We start from the raw sequence: 20,571 nt of genomic DNA on the forward strand, positions 1-20,571 counted from the left end.
GCACCCCTGAGCATCCCTGACCCCTCCTGATCACCCCTGACCATCCCTGAGCACTCCTGATCACCCCTGACCACTCCTGAACATCCCTGACCATCCCTGAGCACTCCTGATCACCCCTGAGCACTCCTGAGCACTGCTGATCACTCCTGATCACCCCTGACCACTCCTGAACATCCCTGACCACCCCTGACCATCCCTGAGCACTTCTGACCACTTCTGACCACCCCTGATCACCCCTGAGCACTCCTGATCACCCCTGAGCACTCCTGAGCATCCCTGACCACTCCTGATCACCCCTGACCACCCCTGACCATCCCTGAGCACTTCTGACCACTTCTGACCACCCCTGATCACCCCTGACCATCCCTGAGCACCCCTGACCACTCCTGACCACCCCCGCCTGCTCCTGCCCCGGGCCCCACACACGGAGCAGCTCCCCTGGGATTCCCTCCCCAAATCCCAGCCTGGGGAGCCACGGGCAGCGCCTGCTCTAGGGGACACTGCCGGGATTTGGGGATTCTGACACAGACTCTGGGAAAAGGTGAGAGGTGGGAAGGGTGTGGGTCTCCTCCTCATCCCCCAGCCCACGGGGGCGGGCTGCACACCCCGGCAGCTCCTCACCAAACATTGAAACTCGGCGGCCTCCTCTCCTCCTTCCCTCCTCCATGTGACACCAGAGCAGGAGAAGTTTTTTCGAAGGCAGTCGTGTAAAAGCCACCCAACGTCTCCCTGCTGAGGATGACACAACAGGCGGAGAGGGTTTGCAGCAGGGAAGCTGGAGGGATGCGGGAGTGGGGAGAAGGAGGGGACAGCTCAGCCCGTGAGCCCAGAGTCCCTCGGGAAGGGCTGCCAGGGTGAATAGCCGTGATGGACGAGCAGCAGGGAGACAGCCCGGCCACCATATGCCTGTCTGAAACATCAAAAGCCAGAGACAGGGAGAGGGATGGAGAACCCAGAGGTGCTTTGAGGGGTGGGAGAGAGGCAGGAGAACAAATGAGCTGCGCATATCCCAGTTGACAGCTGACGGGAGCAGGGCGAGAAGAAGAGAAGCCACTTTTGGACGTGCCCTGCCCTGCCCACCTCTCCTGTGGCCCTGCAGGTGGGTTATGGGGGAGCAGGAGCCTGGGCAGGACCTGAGGCTCCTTGACTCACCACGGGGCAGGAGCAGCTTTCTCCAGAGCACCCCGAAACTGCTGCTCCCTCCGGAGCTCCACCTGCCGGCTTTGGGGCGGTCCAAGGCAGGAAGCTGCTCCCACAAGGACGGGGACATGTCCCCTTCCACTCAGGCTGGCCCCCCAGGTGCCAGGGACAGGCTGGAGGCCGCTGACCATCAGAGTGTGTTTGCCCCAGCGTGGGGGACAGTCCCTGTGTCCCCCAGGCTCTCCCTGAGGCGCCTCTGCATCCTCCTGACCCCCATTCCAGCTCTGCCCCCTCCCCTCCAGCCCCACAGCAGGGACCTGGTGCCGAGTGCAGGTGACAAACCTCACCTGTCACCTCCTGCCACCCTCAACAATGGGCTGCCACTCAAGACAAACCCCCTTGCTTTCCGCCCGGCCTCAGCACAGAGCAGCAGGGGCCTGCCTGAGAGGGCCCCTCGCCCACGGCAATCCACGGGGACAAAAGAAAGGCAGCCACAAAACTCGTATTTGAGGAGGTTTTTCCCCGTTTTTGGAGCCCCGGTGCCCGCTGGCAGCTCTGGCAGCCCACGCTGCCGTCCCGCCGACCCACACAAGGCTCCAGCTCCTCCCCGGGCGGTGGGCGACCCTCGGCACCCCAGCCCGGCGCAGGAGCAGGGTCTGCACCCCGAGGGCCCCAGGAGCTGCAGCCGGGGCACAGCAGGAAGGACATTTTCTGCCCCTCGGCCGCTTTCGGAGCTTCCCTGCACACCAGCCCAGCCGTCCTCCCGCTCACCTTCCCATCCCACCTCCAGCACGCGGCCCCGCGGGGCTGAGCCAGACACCCCACACCTGCCTGTCCTGTCCAGACACCCCACACCTGCCTGTCCTGTCCTGTCCTGTCCTGTCCAGACACCCCACACCTGCCTGTCCTGTCCTGTCCTGTCCAGACACCCCACACCTGCCTGCCCTGTCCTGCCCTGTCCTGTCCAGACACCCCACACCTGCCTGCCCTGTCCTGCCCTGTCCTGTCCAGACACCCCACACCTGCCTGCCCTGTCCTGTCCAGACACCCCACACCTGCCTGTCCTGCCCTGTCCTGTCCAGACACCCCACACCTGCCTGTCCTGTCCTGTCCAGACACCCCACACCTGCCTGCCCTGTCCTGCCCAGACACCCCACAGAGAGCTCAGAGGCCTTCCCCAACAGGGGCTTCTCGGGGGAAGAAGATAAAAATTGGAAGCCAGACAGAAGATTTTTGGAATTTCCCAATATCCAAGTCATGTCAGCTGGAGTGAGACATCTCCCTGTTATTTCTCACCTCCTGCTGATTTCCAGAGCAACCTGGAAGGAATCTGATGGCCTTCCCACTGCTGTGCACAGAATTAAACCCTCTCTCCTCCTCCTCTTCCTCCTCCCTCTTCCCTTTGGTTCCTGGGCTGGAGCTTTCTGCTGGTCCAGCGGGACTCCATCTCCCTTTCCACGGCTGCTGGTGGGCTCCCAGGTGGGGAACGAGCCCAAGGTGCTGCACAGCCACAGCCCTGGGCAGTTGTGCTGTCAGCTCCTGCCCAGCCAGGCGGGGTTGGGGCCCAGCCACGCTGCCAGGGTTTGCCTGCTGCTCAGGGAGCAGTTTTACTCAACCTTTACACTTCTCACAGGTGCTGCTGTGCTCTGCCTCTCCATGGAGATCCTCCTGAACTGGAGGATGGGGACGGGGACAGCCAGAGGAGCAGCTCTGTCACCCCAGGGACAGGGAGATAAAATGGGGAGCAGAAGGTGGGAAGGATGGGAGAATGGGTGGGAATGAGAAGACAGCAGCAGGGAAATGGGACACACTGCCGTGTGCTGGGACAGGAGCTGGACTTTGATGATCCTGGTGGGCCCCTTCCAAGTCAGGATATTCCACAGTCCTGTGCAAGAGAACTGGGGCAAGCTGGGGAGGAGGGCGGTGTTCAGAGCCAGAGCAAGGAAGTGAAGATTAGATGGAGGAGACAAACCACAGAGCAGATGAAAAGAGGAGAGAGCAGCCAAATTTGAGACAGATGGAGAGTGGGGAGCAGGGATGTGCTGTTTGGAGTGGGTCTGTGTGCCCAGGCAGCGGCCTTGGGGAGCTGGAGACAGGGGGACAGGCAAGGAAGAGAGCTCCAGAGTTTACATTTTCCTTCAGGACAAGTGGGAAAGCTGCAGACTGGGAGAAGGGCTGGGGAGGAGTCTCTGTGGAGACACTCCACAAGACTGAGGACACCCCTTGGAGAGGTCCTGCAGAGACTCCGGGCCCCGTGAAATCCAGGCTTTTATTGACAGATTTTGCACTTTTTCTTTCTGAGGGCTGTTTCCCAGTGCCTCACAAATAAAATTAAAATGCGGGTTTTCTGACAGAACAAACAAACAGGGAGTGAATTATATTCCATTTCCCCGTCAATAACTTCTCCTCAGCCCAGTCGTCTTATCATCATAAAAAGTCCATTAGGCAGTAATTGGGGAGGCAGGAGCAGGCAGGGCTGGGCCGGGGAACGGGAGCACACTCGCTCCCCAACTGGCCTTTTCTGGGAAGGCAGACAGGATAATTATAGGCTTCAGATGGAGACTTCCTCTTACTGTCAGCAGCTCTTGGCTCCCTTCAGGGAGACGGGCCTGGCAAGGTTGGGCAGAGGAGGGTAAAAAAAGATCAAGGATGTTTTTTTAGAAGTGAAATACTTCCACCTGGCTATTCCCCTGCTGCTGCTGAGCCACCAAAGGCCTTGCCTGAGTCAGGAAAGCTGGGCTGCCCCGGGCTGCAGCCTGCTCCCCTGCGGGCACGGGGAACGTCACTGGGAGGATCGCCCCCCTCCTCTCCTGCAGGGCCCCGGAGGAGGAAGGGCAGCAGGGAAGGGTGGCACCAGCACGGGCGGTAACACACGCAGAAAACGGGTGAGGAAGATGAGGAACTCGTCTACTGCACCTTTACCACGCTGGATGTCCAACAACCCCACCCCTGTGCCAGCTGCCCTGTCCCCTCGCTGGGATGAGGCAGCAGACCCTTCCCGGCCAGCACATGCCGAGCTGCTCTCCTCGGTCACCGTGAGGACGTGAGGACGGGGATTTGGGGATCTGGCACACCCACACAGCCTCCCAGCTCCTGTCTGCACGGCACTGGCATCCAGAGCCTTTGGGAGGGAGGCACGAGCCTGCAGCACTGAGGCAGGAGGAGGCTGAGGCTACAGAAATCTGCTCCTAGTTCTGACATCCAAGGTGAGAAGAACCACGTTATCCTGCCTGCTGCAGGGGAAGCGTAATCCTTCCTCCTGGTCTATTTAAGCTGCTGGTTTCCAGGGCTGGGGCCGTTCCTTATCACATGGGAGCAGCCAGCTGGGATGAAGTCATCCCGTCCCCACAGGACTCCCCCAGGCTGCCACTGCACATCCCTGTGCAGGGAAAGGATCCACCTGCCTCCATGGCAAACAGGATGAGCCCCAGCTCCAGTGACTGGCACCTCCATACGGCAGGGGCCCAGTGCCGCTTCCACCCCCTGGTACCCACAGCCCCAGGGCCAAGGAGGAGCCTGGAGGGAATGCAGGGGGACCTCAGGCAGGATCCTCCTGCACCCTCCGGCACCACAGGGAGAAGGCAGCAGGAGCTGGGGAGGTGAGCACTGCTGGAGGATGGCAGCCCAGGGGCAGCCCAGCACAGGGGCGCAGCCAGGACTGGCCAGGCAGGACCCTGGGGCTACACGAGCGCTTCCCATCAGCGGTAACAGCATCTCCTCCCACATCTCTCCACGAGTCCCGTAACGAGGCAAAACAACCCAGAGCAGAGCCAGAGACCCAAGGAGCGTCCTGGCGACTTAATGAGGGCCCCTTGTCCATCAGTGACAGCAATCCCAGGTCGTTTGCAAGCAGAGGCTCGAGGCAGGGAGCTCTTCCTGCCCCTGCCATATCACTGTGACAGCTTCTCCTGCAGCCATGTCATCGATATTGGCGTCCTGGAGCAGCCTGGTCCACCACCTCCCCAGAAAAGACCCAGCTAAAAGGGGTTGGGCTCTTTGCTCAACTTCCACTGCTCTGTTTGAGTCACTAAAGAACCGGAGGCCACAGGGGACACCAGAACATGAGAGAACATTTCCGACGGGACGAGCCTGGAGGAAGCAAAGGCTTAAGGAGCCCAGGCCCAGCTCCCAGGGGACAATGCCATCCCAACCCAGCCCAGCCCTGGCCCTCTGCCACCACGGAGGGACAGCAGAGTCAGCAGCAGGGGGAAAACAAACTGCTCCGAGGGTGTGATGAGGGAGATCAGCTCCACTCCAGTGACACCAAGAGAGCTCTGCAAACACACAGGGAAATCCTGCCCTGCATCCCCAGCCCTGCAGGGCTGCAGTGCTGCGTGCACGAGCCCAGCCAGGCTCACACGGGCACGTGGGGACCTTTGGGGACCGAAGGCACACCAGGCAAATGAAATATGTCTGATAGAGCTCTGCTCTCTTACTCTGTAAATAAAAACTGTATGACTTCCACCCAGTGCTTCTTTCCCTCAGGCAAGAGAAGGAGGCTCTTGGTCTGCAGGAACAGGGTGAGGGCCAATTCCCAGAGCACAGAATTCGGGGTGTTCTCAAGAGAGCATTTCACCATTCCTATCCAACCTCTGGTGAGAGACTTCAGCCCACATTTTCCATGGAACAAAAGGAGATTCTGGATGTACAAGCTTGAAACGCCTGGGACTAAACAGTGTATTATTATATATATTCATATATATGAGCCTGCACTGCTTATTGAAACTGGGATGTCGAGGGAGCTCGAGAGTGCAGATCCTGAAAAGGAGAAACCAAGACCGAAGAACACCATGACTAATGGATGAGCACAACCTCTAACAGTGATGAACTTCGACTCTCACCACATGAGTCATTACAATTTCTGCCTCTGAACCACACTGCTCGTCATTCAGATTTGCAGTGGGAACATCAACACAAAAGAATCAAGAAAAACACGAGACTTCAACAACAGTGCTGAGAACTGACAGCAGTGGGAATGTGATGAATTCAGCTTTGGGACAACTAGAGACTCAGCGAGCCAGAAAAACAGTGCAAGATGTGAGTGAGAGAGAAATGGAAACATGGAAAAGCAGCAGCAGCACCCCAAATCCTTCTGTCAAAGCCAGTGAGTGAGGAAGGTGAGCTTTTCTGGAGTAGGACAGTTCCTGTTCGTGTTTGACACCTGTCCAGGGACGGCTTCTTACCAGGAGCTGTCCTGCAGCCCTTCCAGGCAGCAGGAAGAAGATCCCTCTCCTTTCATTGCCTCAAGTGGCAGCTACCGGAATTAATCACAATTAGCAGATCTTGGAAGAACAGGGGTGTATCACAGTACTCATCCAGAAAAAACCACACAAACCCCCGCAGTACCAAGCAGATCCTCCCCAGACAGACAGACAAAGGAAAATGAGAGCTGGAGGATCTTCCTGGCTCCCTGGGAGATCGCTGGAGCCAGTCTCAAGGTGATCTTTAAGAGCTGAACTGAAAAAACCCTCACACCATCTTTTCAGAAATTCATCCAAACAAATCAAAGTCCAGGCTAAAGATTTGTAAGTGTCGGCACTCCTAGCAGCGTGCTCAGACTAATTTATGAATAAATCCATGGATTCCAACGGAGGTGAGGGAGGATGAGGACACAGTCAAATTAATTTGACTTTATTAATTAAAAAAACCACCAAGTTTCATCACCCCACCACTCTTTAGAGGTTGTGTGAGAGTGGGGGGAGCTATGCTCATTAATTATGCAGAAAATGCAAAACTATCATCCTCTGAATGAGTTTAAAATAAGGAGAAACCCTTTCAGAATGGGGAGAAATTACTCCCCAAGGCAGCTGAAATTTCTCTTGCAACTTCAAAGGACAATAAATTATTCAAATCACTCGCGCCACTCGCACGCTCTTCTCACTCTCTCCCCTTCTCAATTTTATGCTCCTGAGTCAATTAAAGATTTGGAGGACTCGGAGAAACTTTGTAGAATGCTAAACCAGTTGCAGCTCCTTCTATTTATTTTTTTTTCCCTCTTTAAAGCTTTGCTTTTCCTCTCGGCCTCAAAAGGAAACAGAAATGACTGCGTGCGCTGCAGATGAAACGAGCAGCGTCGGTTTCCACTCGCATGGAACGTTTCATGTCTGCCAGCACCAGGACATGCTCAGGGTTCTCTGTGCAGCGGTTCTGTGAAAACAGGTCAGCCCAGAGTCCCTCCTGTCAACGCCTTAAATCATTCATCCCAATATCCCCTTTCAAAGTCAGAGCAGCAGACATCCAAAATATATTTATACTGCTCTCTCCTGGCACTCCTCGGGGCCGCGCGAGCCGTGATCGCTGCCCCCTCCTGCTGCTCTGGGCTGGCCCTGGGATGGGCTGGCAGCTCCCAAAGCTCAGGGTGTGCAGGGGGGAACCCAGGCTGGATCCCAAACCCCCTTGTCTGCTCAGGGTGTGAACCCAGGCTGGATCCCAAACCCCTCTTGTCTGCTCAGGGTGTGAACCCAGGCTGGTTCCAAGCCCTTGTGTCTGCTCAGGGTGTGAACCCAGGCTGGTTCCAAGCCCTTGTGTCTGCTCAGGGTGTGAACCCAGGCTGGTTCCAAGCCCTTGTGTCTGCTCAGGGTGTGCAGAGCGAAGCCAGGCTGGTGTAACCAAACCACGTCTGGGGCTGATCAGACCAGGCAACAACACGGCAAGAGAAGTCCTTGCTCAAGAAAGCAAATCCCGGCAGGTAAAAGGAGGGTTGGGAAGGTGCAGTCGCAGAGTGAGGATGCTCCCGGCTCCCTGGCCTGCAGCCCATACCCTGGTTACCTCCTTGCACACAGCAGATGGTGTAAAACGTGACTATTTTCATGAACTTTAACAATCCCCCCAAAATTAAAGGCAGCTGCAGCGCACAGAACATCACAGCTTTCTAAGGTGGGAACTGGGACCAATTATGCTGCAAGAGAACATCCTTGACTGGAGGGGAAGAGTGGCACAGAGAAAATAAAACCGTTCTTGGGAGATTGTGTCTCGCAGGCCAGCTCGAGCCCAGATTCCATCCCACGCATGGAGGAACGACATTCCTCTGCTCGGGCGTCCTTGAGAAACACTCTGCTCGCCTTCTAAGAATAACGCTGGGCTTGCCAGGCCACAACAAGGAGGAATCCCTCACGGATCCCCTTCAGTGACCCAGGAGATTCGCATGGAGCTGGTCTTGGAAAGACACAAGCACAGAGAGAGAAGAAAAGCTGATGTGACCCAGGGCCTGGGAGAGATCCCGTCCTTCCTGGCAGCAAGGGCAAGAACTGTTGGTGTGCAAAGGACAGCCAAGGGGAAGAATCATAAAGAAAGAAGTCTTGGCTTCTTGGCAAAGCCTGGCACAGAGGAGCAGCCCCAGTTCTGGCATCCAGGTATGAAGACAGACACTTCCTCCATCCCGATCCTCTGCAGGTGACATTTTCACACAAGCCACTTGTTTACACAACAGACAGATGCTCTTTTCCCCTAACTTAACCATCTAATGAAGCTGAGCAGAAAGAGCCTCTGGTTGGGAAAAGATCCTTCACCAGGAGACACCCATGGCTGGGTCCCAGCCACCGTGGCTGCTGCTGTCCCCAGGTGCTCCTCAGCAGAGATTAATTTAACGAGCACTCGCAGCGTGGGGCACAGCTGAGACCTGGGAAGTGACAGCCCCCTCTGCCCCCGAGGAAGCTCTTTCAACAGATGATTTATTTCCTCTCCGGGTCCTACAGAACACACAAACTTTCCAATTTGAGTTATCTCAAAAAAGAAAAAAAAAAGGGAAAAGAAAAAGAAAAGAGATACATCACTTGATCCAGTCAGCCAAGGTTTAATTTAATCAGGCACTTAAACAAGGTGACACAGAAGCTTAATTCAGTGTCCTTGAGCGAGACAACAACCAGTCCAGAACCCTCGGCAAGATCACAGCTGGCAGACGGGGGAGGCTCTGAGGGAAAGGGCAGCACCAAGGACAGGGAGGTGTCCCCTGGTCCCCACGAAGGCAACTGGTGCAGAGGAGCAGGAGCAGCAGGTGGGTCTGGGCAGGGATCTCTGCCTTTGCAGGATCCAGCTGCTGTCTCCTCTCTCACGCTCCACTCACTGCAGGGACAACGTGCAACTCCGGAAACTCCACCACCCTCCAATCGACCCCGGAACCTCCTCTAGGCTCCCACCTCAAACTCATGAACTGTGCTCCTCCTCCAGCCCACCCACCAAGGGGAAAAGCCTTTCTGCAGCATCTCCCTGGCTCCTCGGCCCCTGCAGGTTCCCTGTGCTTTTGGGGGTCCACAAAGAGTCAGGTGTGCTCAGCCTCAGCACAGCTCCCCTCCCCTGGGGCAGCGCCGCTGCCTCGTCCCGGATCCACCTCAGACGCTCCAGACTGGAGCAGCTTTCCCCCAGCACGGAGACATTTCCTTCCCACTGATGTCGACTTCACGTGCCTCTCAAGCCCTAAGATGGAGGCTCCTTGATTTTTACTCCCCTCTTACCTGACAAGTGCTGTCTTGGCCAACAGCAGATCAAAGCCTGGACCTCCAGAGCCGTGAGCTGTGAGCTGTGTGTGCAGCAGGGGCTGATGCTGCAGCCATGAGAGCACGGGAGGGACCCGGGGAGGCAGGGACACCTGTAAGTGGCTGGGATCTGGATCTCAGGGAGCCAAACCACGCGGCCAAGCCCCAGCTCCTGCCCCTGGTGGCACAGAGCACACACCTTCCACGCCTCACACCCTTGACAGGGCACCAGCTCCCCAAACACGGACCTAGAGGAGCTCCGCTCCCATCCCATCACACGTTTTCCATCATCTCTGTGAGTCCCACACGGTGCAGACCTGGCTGCTGCCTCTGCCAGCCCCAGGGATGCTCACGGAGCACGAGGGCCCCCCTCACACGCACCTCCCATGAATTACTGCATAATTCTGCAAATTAATGATGGAGCAAGGGCAATTAAAAGGGAAGAAAGCCAGGGTAATGCATCATAAAAGGGGCTTTATTCTTTTATTTTGTCAATTGCAATTTAGATTTAATTATTTATGGTAATACTTCAGAGTGTGCTAGTAAGGGTTCTATACCGTGATTTATAAAAGGAAGGAAACGTAAGTAATAAGTAATGTTCCCTGCCCTTAAATCCTTGCTGGGGTGGAGAGAGCCACGCACCAGCCTTCTGTGTATGCAAAGTGCCAATTAGCAAAGTGCTATTGTAAAACACAAAGGTTTAATCAATGAGAAAAATCCACTTGAAAACAGTGAGCGTGCTGATTCCAGTCAGAAAAATGGCCACATTTCCATGCAGCAAATGGCTTTTTATGTGCAGCTGAGGAGCACTTGGAGCAGGCCCGTGGCTCCTGGGGGTGGCAGGGGAGGGCAGGGGGCCTGAGCGCTGCCCTCGGCCAAAGGCAGCCCAGCACGGGCGGGAGCAGCCCTGCCCAGCGCAGCAGGGCTCTGCCCGCGCACAGGGAGATGCTGTGGGCTGCTCTCCACAGCGGCTTTCCGCCCCAGGCGGGGTGGGTGAACAGGGAGCAGCAGGACTTGCTGCTGTGCCCAGGTCCATCAGCAATTTGGGAACCCTTCCTCTCTCGCTCTCTCCCCGTGCTCATCTCCAGCCTCATCTGTCTCTGCTGCCCGCTTTCCTCCCTGCTCCCAGGGGCACGTTTGGCTGTGCAGCTCCGGGGAGGCCTCCCCGAACTTCCTGCAGCAATCCATGGTACTCACACCAACAGCAGAATCCCTAAGGAAAGGATAACACTTCCCATTTAGCGACACCACTGAAAATAATCACGGAATTAGTAATTTCCAGTTCCATGGCTGCCTTTGACCATATGGAAGGAACAAAGAAAACATCCACATGCAACCAGAGAAAAAGAGGAAGAACGTGTTTGTGTCACACCTTTCCATTATTGCTCTCTTCAGCTTCCCAAGGAGGAGCAGCAGGCAGAAAGTAGTGTGGTGCTTTGGGTGTTTAATTTAAATGGCAGTTTCCTTTAAATAGAATGCTCCTGCCACAGAAAGATTGAAATCGCTGACTGAGATCAATTAGCCTCGGAAACAAGGGAAGTATTTTAATGGTCCTTTGATTGCAGAGGCCACAGCTCCCCCAGAGCTGCCCTGGGAGAGAAGCCCCAGCCCAGGCTCTGCTCACTGGGATCTGCTCCCCGCGGAGCTGGGAGGGTGATGCCCTCCAAAAGCCCAAATCCCTGCGGTTCCCCATCTCCATCCTGGGCTTCCCGCCCCAGGAGGGGCAGCAGCACCCCGTGCTGGGGGCTGCAGGGCCTGGGGGAATCAGGGCAGGAAACGGGGTCAGCGCCGTGGCCAAGTGGAAGCTGGCCAGGGGATTACGGGAATGTGACAGAGCCCGGGGCCATCTGATGGGAGAGGACAGTGCCAGCGCGGAGTGACAGCTCCTCACGGCCCCTGCAGCTGTGACACACAAAGCTGTTCCCTGTTTGCAAGGCTCGGCGGGGAGCAGCACGGCCCAGCTCGGGGGCTGAGGCTGGAACGGGATCTCCCAGCACCCCGTTCCCTCCAAAGCCGGGAACCATCGACCCAGTGCCCACTGCCCCTCCCCAGGCACAGAGCAACAGCTCCAGAGCAGCTCAGGCACCAGGGAGCACCCCAAGGGCACCGGGCAGGCAGGAGAGACAACACCTGGCCCAACATCTGCACCACGGGCAGGCAAGAGCAGCCCCGTCTCAGCAACCTGCAAAGCTCCTGCACGGACATCTGTGAGCAGCCAGAGGAAGAAAAGCACAAACCTCCCCAGTTCAGGATCCAAGGACACTGCAGAACTACAGGAGAGGGAAACTTGGCTGCCAGCAGCAAGGAGTCTGCAGAGCAGTGACAGATTCCAGCAGGGCTCAGGCCACACCGCCGGTGCACCGAGTGTCTGACCAGCACCAACCCCTCCTGAGGGACATTTCCCCCACAAGGGCTCTGTGGCAGCCAGGCAGCACGTGGGACCGCCCAGCTCTGCTGGAAGCCCCGCGCAAACCTCACCCCAAAGATGTGGGACAGACAAGAGGCTCGTTCCTTCCCAGGAAAGTGAAAACCACAGGAGACCTGAGGTCACAGCCATGGTTTGGAGAGGCCACTCCCAGCACTGAGCACAGACCTCGCTGCACACCCCAAATTCCAATGGACCCCAGTTTCCACAGGCACTGGGTGTCACTGGGGGTGAATCGGGGCTCTGCTCACACAGAGGGGCTGTAGAGCTGCAGAACTCCTGAACCCTCCATCCACGCCTCCAGAGCTGCAGTTTGCTTCGCAAACTGAGTGGTTTTGCCAGGCGTTGTTACAGCAAACCAGCGGCAAGAACAAGACCCTGGACTCCAGGTTTCCACTGATTCCCCACTCCTGACTCCCCTGCACACAGAGCCAGGAATGGAGACTCCCAGTGCCCACCCTCACAAGCTGACAAAGCCCCCTGGGCCCACAGAGCAGCACCCACGGGTGCTCATAAAGCCCCTGCAAGAGCATCGGCTCCAACAGCAGAGCAGGACCCCGGGCACATCCTTGGACAAAAGGCTCGTGGCCGTGCCCCGGCAGGCCCTGCACTGCTGCTGCCAGCCCAGCCCAGAGCTCTGGGTCTGTCCTTCTGGACACCACTGACACCATCCGAGGTGACCCACGGACTGACCCACAGCCAACACTTCACCCTGCAGTGAACCTCCCCAGCCCAGCTCACTCCCCAGGCTTAGGAAACAAAAAAGAAAAAGAAAACATTATCTTTCTGCACATGTGTGTTCTCTCTGCAAAGAGGGATTAAGCATGAACCCAGCAGAACTCAGGGGAGAGGCAAGGGCAAACACATCCCACCTGCCTGCTACAGAGAGGAAAATCCCATTCCAAAAACATCTCCCAGCACAGAGAGGTGGCGGATCCATCCAATCCCCTGGACCAGCACAATAAACCCTGATAACGAAGTGATTACATTAAAAGCTGTCCAGGGCTACGCTGACCAGAGCAGCCCTCTCACCAGCCTCAAGCAGCTTTTCTGGGGAGGAAAAAAAAGTCGTAATTCAATCAGCTTGGAAAAGTCTATTCTGCACTGATCCCAAATGATCAGCCTTCGTGTCGAAGGAACATTACATTCAAGTCGCTGAAGATTTTCACTTTTTTTTTTTTTTTCCCCCTTTTCATTTTTTAAAGCAGGGATTGAAAGGCAGCAAAGATAAAAACTGTGTTGAACTGGAACTGGTTCACTCAGGGGAAGGAGAAACATAATACTCTTTCTTGAAATGCTGTTTGGAATCCAGCCCCAGAAAGTAACATGACAGCAGTGACCAGTGTCTGACAGATCCCGGGAGGCAGGAGGGGACCACGCGGGTGAGCCGGGTGGAGATGGGGCTGGGAGAAGGTGGGGGAAGGCTCTGGCAGGACCTGCCAGGCAGCTCCCTCCCTTCTCTCCAGCTCTTTGGCAGCCTTGGGGACAACCCCAAACTCAAAGCGGGCGGTGAGAACCCGGCTGCCCTGTGCCCCCCGAGGCGGGGCTGGGAACAATAGGAAGGCACCGGGGGAAAGTTCAGGATGTTGGAAAATGAACCACTCGATCAGGCACTGAGTGAGCTTCACTTCTTCAACAGCGAAAGCAGAAGGATGAAAAAAGGAGCGGGGGGACAGCAGAGTCACTCACTTTCAGCGAGGCAGTCCATCAGCAGCACGGAGAGCACGTTCACGAGAGAGACCAGCGAAGACATTCCAGGGCTGGGAAGGATCCTCATCCTCTGCAAAGGCCTTCGGCCCCAGCCGGAGAGACTCCGGCTCAGCGGGAACTGCAGCGTCTCCCCAGCCTTGTCAGCACCTGTGGGGCACAAAGGGACAGCTCTGAGGGCAGGCAGGGGACAGGGGACGAGCAGAGCCCCAGCGGAGACAGAAGCGCGCGGTCCCTGCGCGGGGGACACGGGGCACTGCCCCAGGGGGGCACTGGGCACCCACCCGGCTCCAGGGGCCGGCTCTGTGGGGAGAGCCCAGCTCCATGGGCCAGCTCCATGGGGTAAGCCCAGCTCCGTGATGGGAACCCAGCTCCATGGGCCAGCTCCATGGGGTGAGCCCAGCTCCGTGATGGGAACCCAGCTCCATGGACCAGCTCCACGGACAGAGCCCAGCTCCATGATGAGAACCCAGCGCCATGGGGTGAGCCCAGCTCCATGGGGAGACCCCAGCTCCATGGGCCAGCTCCAGGGGGTGAGCCCAGCTCCATGGGCCAGCTCCACGGACAGAGCCCAGCTCCATGATGAGAACCCAGCTCCATGGGGTGAGCCCAGCTCCATGGGGAGACCCCAGCTCCATGGGCCAGCTCCAGGGGGTGAACCCAGCTCCATGGGCCAGCTCCACGGACAGAGCCCAGCTCCATGATGAGAACCCAGCTCCATGGGGTGAGCCCAGCTCCACGGGGAGACCCCAGCGCCATGGGCTAGCTCCACAGAGCGAGCCCAGCTCCACGAGGAGAGCCCAGGGTTCCAACACACGTCTGAGAGCCCCTACCCTACTCGGTGCCTCAGTTTCCCCACCTGCCCCACCCAGAGGAGCTGTGTCACTGGGAGACACAAAACTGGAAGAGGGAACACCAACATCATGGCTGATCCTGATGGATCGAGCAAATGCAGCCCCCACAGGAGGTGGGAGAGGTTTTCTCCTGACCAGTTCTGCCCTGGACGTGGCAGAACGTGGCAGCAGGACGGAACCAGCAGACCAGGGCTGTGGCAGGGGCGATCCAGCTCAGCACCAGCCTGCTCCCCTCACCCTGCCAGCACATTTCCATGGAGACAGCCCCCGGCTCCAAGGGGAGCTCCCCGCTTACGGCTTTGCCCCGATCCCTGTGCAAAGCTGGGATGGCATTACGGCAGCTGCATTCCCAGCCACCGCCCAGGCCTGTGTCAATGCCGGTAAACGCTTCCCTCAGGCACAGCGGTGAGATCTGCCCCAGAAGGGCTGAAAATAGAGTGAAAGCTGCAGCCACAACCTCCTCACAGGGTCGGCAGCTCAGAGGTTTCCCATCAGCCAGACACTGAGCCCCGGATAATGGGGCAGAGCCGTGGAAGGACGCTCTCAGATCTGACAGATTCCTTCCCGCTATCGTTACTCCAATTAGAAATCAAACCCGGGGTTTATCACCTTTTGGAGGAAAGCCAGGTAGGAGATATTGTGCAATGATCAAAGGCTTCGAGAGGACTAAGGGGATAGCGAGGCTGTTTAAGCCTTCTGACACACATCAGGGTGGGAGAGCGTCAGGACAGGCGGTGTGAAGGGGCATTTTAATCTTTTTCTGTCCCATTAACTCTCCAAGGCAGAACTCTGCAGAATTAAAAGAAAAGCCAGGATAAACAAGAAGTCCCCATATGTACTCAGCCCTAAAGAACAACTTTTCAGAGAGAAGCTTTGGACTTGCACTTTGAGGATTACAAAGCCTCTGCTGTGTGCTCTGTGCTAGCCCAGATCCACCGTGAGCGCCGGCTCACCGAAAACCAGCGTAAATACTGAAACAAAAAAGAGGAAAAAATCTGAATCCTATCACTGGGAATCTCTTCAAATGTTTGTTCTAGACGCACTTAGGGAAACACAGAGAGGCTCCAGCCAGCCCTAGCGCGGGGTTCTCTGGGTTCCAGGGCACAGAACAACACGTTGGGGTTTCTTTTGTTGCTGTCAGGGGCGAGCAGAGAGAGGGAACACGGTGAATAGCTGCGATGGGAACTGTTAATTAAACTGGGGATGTGGCACCGATGCCAGCACAGCAAATGGAGCCACGCTGCAGCTCCCTGGCTCTCCCTTCTTCCTCCCTCAGCCACGCAGCTCCCGTTCCCACCAGCAAGGCTGGCGCTGGGGAGAGCAAGCATCCACCCGACTATTTTAGGTGCCTGCATTAAAATAAAATCCAACAGACCCCGCCGGCTCAGCCACCATTTCAGAAACGCTTATTTTCCTTTATCAGAGCAGTATATCCACCCCCATCCGTGCCAAAAATGCCACCAAACATCTCCTGGAGCCTCGTGTGCTCCCCAAACACGGCACCAAGGATCTTCCACAGCTGAGAGCAGCCGGGAGCCCGAGCTGCTCCCTGCAGCACGTCCCCAAAGCGTCCCCAGGATGGAGCTTAGGCAGGGAACCGAATGCCAGGGGAATGTCCTGCCTCCTCCAGAGAGAGGAGCCTGGCAGAGCCGCTCTCCCACGCCCAGCACGGCGTCTCATGCCACATAATGGGCTCCGATGGGGAAGGTCTGGAAAAGGGGATACAGCAACAGCTCCAAGATTAGAGAAGGAGATGCCAGAGGGTGACACTTCCACTCCGGTGCTAATGTGCTCCCCGAGCCCTTGACAGAGACAGAAAATGCTGGCAGAGATATTAGGACATGTCAGCTCCAATCCAGCAACTCATCCTTCAGAGCAGGTCCATCAGCGGCTGCGCCCCCACTCCGGGGTTTTCAGGACAGCAGGATGTGCTCCCACCTGCTTCCCCTGCGGATGGGGAGGGCAGCCTGGGGCAGGCTTCGCTCTGCTTCCCTGGCAGGGCCCTGGCAGTGGGAACAGACCCGTCCCCTGCACCACTCCTGCCTGCAGTGCAGCTCCCTGCTGGAGGAGGCTGAAATCCAGGGGGCATTGTTCTGGCGAAAGCTCAGATCCCAAGGGCTCTGTCACCCATCCTGTCCCCTCCTCAGGGCACAGCTTACCTTGCCTGCGCTCCCTGGAGCAGGTTTGCTCGGCCCTGCCTGTCTCTGAGCACCCGGCCAAGCTCCTGGCACCAGCCAAGCCAACATCATGGCACTTGTCCTGGGCTGCTCCACGGGCCTGCAAGCCCTCCCTAAATTCTCTGGCACAGGATCCCCTGCAACACAAGCAAACCACCTAATAGACCTCAATCCTTGCTAAAGAATGCAATTAAGTGAAGCCATGGCCCCCAGTGGGGTCAGATTTGTGCTAGATACGGTCACATTTCAGGAATAAGATTAATTCTTACAGTAAAAGAGCTCCTGTAAGACATTCATTCCTGTGTGCTGCCTAATCTCCAGCTCTAAGCAAGGCCATGTGTGCAGCTTGTAAGCACCGAGCACGGGGTCTTGGGGAGCATTGTTAAAAATAATAAAACTGAGAATGCAAGGAGCGGCTCCTGGGACCCAGGGGAGAGGCACAGAGGGTGAAATGCTCTCAAGCACCTACATTTCTTAAGAGCTTACGTTCCCCTGGGAGTCAAAGGGACTTAACCTAAGCCGCTAAGATGCTTTTGAAGATTTTGCCCCCAGCAAGTCCCATTTCAGAGGGTGCTGGACACCAAACTCCCTTAAGCTGCTTTGGGTATCAGGGGATACAGGAGGAGGGGTTTGGCTCCCTTGGTCCCTTGAAGAGGGAAATGCTGCTGAAGGGCAGGGCCTGCACAGCGACAGACACTGGCATGGGCCAGAACCCTGCAAGGCTTTCCACAGAACACAGAGTGCTTTGGCGTTGCAAGGGACCCCGAAGATCCTGCTGCTCCAGCCTCTCAGTGACAGGGACACCTTCCTCTAGCCCAGGCTGCTCAGAGCCCCGTCCAGGATGCCTCCAACACTCCCAGGGATGGGGAGTCCACAACCCCTCTGGGCAACATTTTGCCATATGTCACTGGTTCTTGGCCCCCATGGAGCTGGTAATTGAAACATTTGCTCTGCGTTTGAAAAAAATCCAGGAGGGAGGGGCCGTGCACTCACTTCAGAATCATTACAACATGACAACTTGGAAGAAAAAAAAGCACAAAAAAAAAAAAACCAACCCACTAGGGCTTCTTTTCTGTTTCACCTGCCTGTGGAAAGGAGAAGGGCGATTTTAAAGAAATTCTCTGCAAAAAATTCCACTTGGATCTAAAAGATGATTAAATATCTTCATTTTCAGCAGCTGCTGTGGGAGAATTGCTCCCATTAGACACATCAATGGAAGCAAACACCTTGCAGGCAGAGGGCTGCACCGAGGGCTCTTCCTTCCAGCAGCACCAGCTTCGTTTGTGCTGCGTATTAACAGAGGTCAGTGGGTCACTTCATTTCCTCCCAGCAACCTCTTTAAAGAGAGAAAGAAAAGCTTTTAGCACAACCACCAGCTCATTTGTCACCTCCCCTGGGGAGGGCAGAGATGAAATTTGAATTCACTGCCCCACGATTCCAGCTTGCTCCTCTCCAACAGCCTGTCCCTGGCAAGCCCAGGCTCAGCAGGGCTGGGACGGGGACCCGGCCAGGAGCCCCCCGGGGACCTCCCCACTGGGGCTGGGGGACAAGGAGATGCCAAGGCGCAGAGCTGCCTCTGGAGCCCTGCACAGCCCCTGCCAGGGGACCACGGCGTGGTTTGGGCCGGAGGGACCTCAGGGGTCACCTCGTCCATCAGAGATCAGCCCTGCCACAGCCAGGGATGCTCCTCACTGGGTCAGGCACCAGGGCCCCACCCAGCCCGGGACACTGCCAGGGATGGGGCAGCCACACCGAGCTCCACCAGCTGCGCAGAGCTCAAAAGACGCCTGATCCTGCCCCAAAAAAAGGAGGTGATGGAGCATTTCCAAGCCAGTGCCTTCCTCCCCAAAGCTGCTGGACACAGTTTCTCCCCTGGGCTGGAATGCAGCTCCCCAGGCCACTCCCGAAGGCAGGCCAGGGGTTTGGCAAGCACAATTAGAGCAGGCAGCAGAGATGCTTCAGACTGAAGCATGGCTGTTTATCTATCACCGAGTTACTTAGATCTTAAAAAAATATTTACAAGAAAGAGGCAGAGTATTATCTTCCATGGGGAAACAAACACAGATGGAGAAAAAAAAAGAGCTTTGATCAGGACTGTCTCGGTCCTATTCGCTGCTTTTCATCCCCAGATCTCCAAGTGCTTTAATATGACAGTATTATCCCTTTTTACAATGTGGGAAACCAGAGGAAACTGCACACTGAGACAGCTCGCTGTTCGCACGTACACACACACAGAGAGCCTCTCTCTCTCTTCCCCTGTGGCACTTCTGGTCCTCCCAGGTGTGTGAAGCGCCCGGCAACAGGCACAAGGGGCATTTTGGGGCACAGCCGCGCGGGCGCTGCAAGAGCTGCTGCTCCGCGCCCGGGGGGCGATGGCACAGCGAGGGTCAAGCCGCGGTCACTGCAGGAGGAATCAGCCCGGAGGGCTCCGGGCGGGGTCGGGATCTTCGGATCGCGGCGAGGAATTGATGAACCCCCCGGCGGCGCCCCGCGGGGACGGCTGTGACACGCTCCGATGTGTCGGGAGCGCTCAGCAGGGGCGGCGCAGCGCCGACAGGGCACAGCGGCCGCGGCCCGCGGCACGGGGCGGAGGACGAGGAGGACGAGGAGGAGGAGGAGGAGGAGGAAGCACAGCTCCCCTGGCCTGGCTGCACCCTGCTGAGCCCATCCACGCCCCGCGGGGCTGCGGCCACAGCCCAGGGAGGACCCCAAAGGACCTGGAGGGACCCTGCTGAAAGGCGAGATGGAGACACCGCCAGAAGGAGCAGAAATCCCGGGAGCATCCTCCTGGAGCAGAGCAGAGCAGGAGAGGTGGCCTCTCCTCTGCAGGGCTGGGCTGGGCTCTCCTCCGGGATGCCCAAGGGAAGGATGTGACCCAGGACCACACTCCCCTTCCCCTGGCTCCCACACGAACGCAGCCCTTCCTTCGGCACTCCCAGCAAACCACGGCAGCGCCCGGCGGCCTCAGAAACCGTCAGCTAAATTGCCTTGTGGTCCAGGGTAATGCTTCACGTTTCTCTTTCCCTGCCTCTGAGCTTTATTTATTTATTTAGGAAGTCATTCATCATTAGCCCCAGCTTAGCTGCCTGACAGGCTGGGAGCTCCTCGGGGCTCAGGCTGCACCGGCTCCATGCTCGCCACGCGCGCCAGCAGCGCCGGGGGAAGAACCGTCCCTCAGCCACGGCCCACAGCATCCCCGGCCACAGAACCAGCACCAGCCTCTGACAGAGAGCACCGCCAGAACCACCACAGTCCCCTCCCAAAGCACCAACACCAGCCTCTGACAGAGAGCACTGCCAGAACCACCACAATCCCCTCCCAAACCTCCACCACCAGCCTCTGACAGAGAGCACTGCCAGAACCACCACAATCCCCTCCCAAAGCACCAACACCAGCTCCTGACAGAGAGCACCGCCAGAACCACCACAATCCCCTCCCAAACCTCCACCACCAGCCTCTGACAGAGAGCACCGCCAGAACCACCACAGTCCCCTCCCAAAGCACCAACACCAGCCTCTGACAGAGAGCACTGCCAGAACCACCACAGTCCCCTCCCAAAGCACCAGCACCAGCCTCTGACAGAGAGCACTGCCAGAACCACCACAATCCCCTCCCAAAGCACCAACACCAGCCTCTGACAGAGAGCACCGCCAGAACCACCACAGTCCCCTCCCAAAGCACCAACACCAGCTCCTGACAGAGAGCACCGCCAGAACCACCACAGTCCCCTCCCAAAGCACCAACACCAGCTCCTGACAGAGAGCACCGCCAGAACCACCACAGTCCCCTCCCAAAGC

At 57.2% G+C, this 20,571-nt stretch overlaps 1 protein-coding gene across 1 annotated transcript in view; it reads right to left on the bottom strand.

Annotated features, from left to right (window-relative positions):
* PTPRS (protein tyrosine phosphatase receptor type S) overlaps window positions 1–13,888 on the bottom strand; it is a 96,623-nt gene extending 82,735 nt beyond the window's left edge. Inside the window, exon 1 of the mRNA XM_066205483.1 lies at window positions 13,726–13,888. Coding sequence (XP_066061580.1) covers window positions 13,726–13,813 — 88 coding nt within the window. The 5' untranslated portion in view covers window positions 13,814–13,888. The remainder of the gene's footprint in view (window positions 1–13,725) is intronic.
* Window positions 13,889–20,571: the final 6,683 nt, after the last annotated feature.

The sequence above is a fragment of the Chamaea fasciata genome, unplaced genomic scaffold (assembly GCF_029207755.1).
Source record: "Chamaea fasciata isolate MVZ Bird 193981 ecotype frontalis unplaced genomic scaffold, bChaFas1.0.hap1 SCAF_28, whole genome shotgun sequence".
Taxonomy (NCBI): domain Eukaryota; kingdom Metazoa; phylum Chordata; class Aves; order Passeriformes; family Sylviidae; genus Chamaea; species Chamaea fasciata.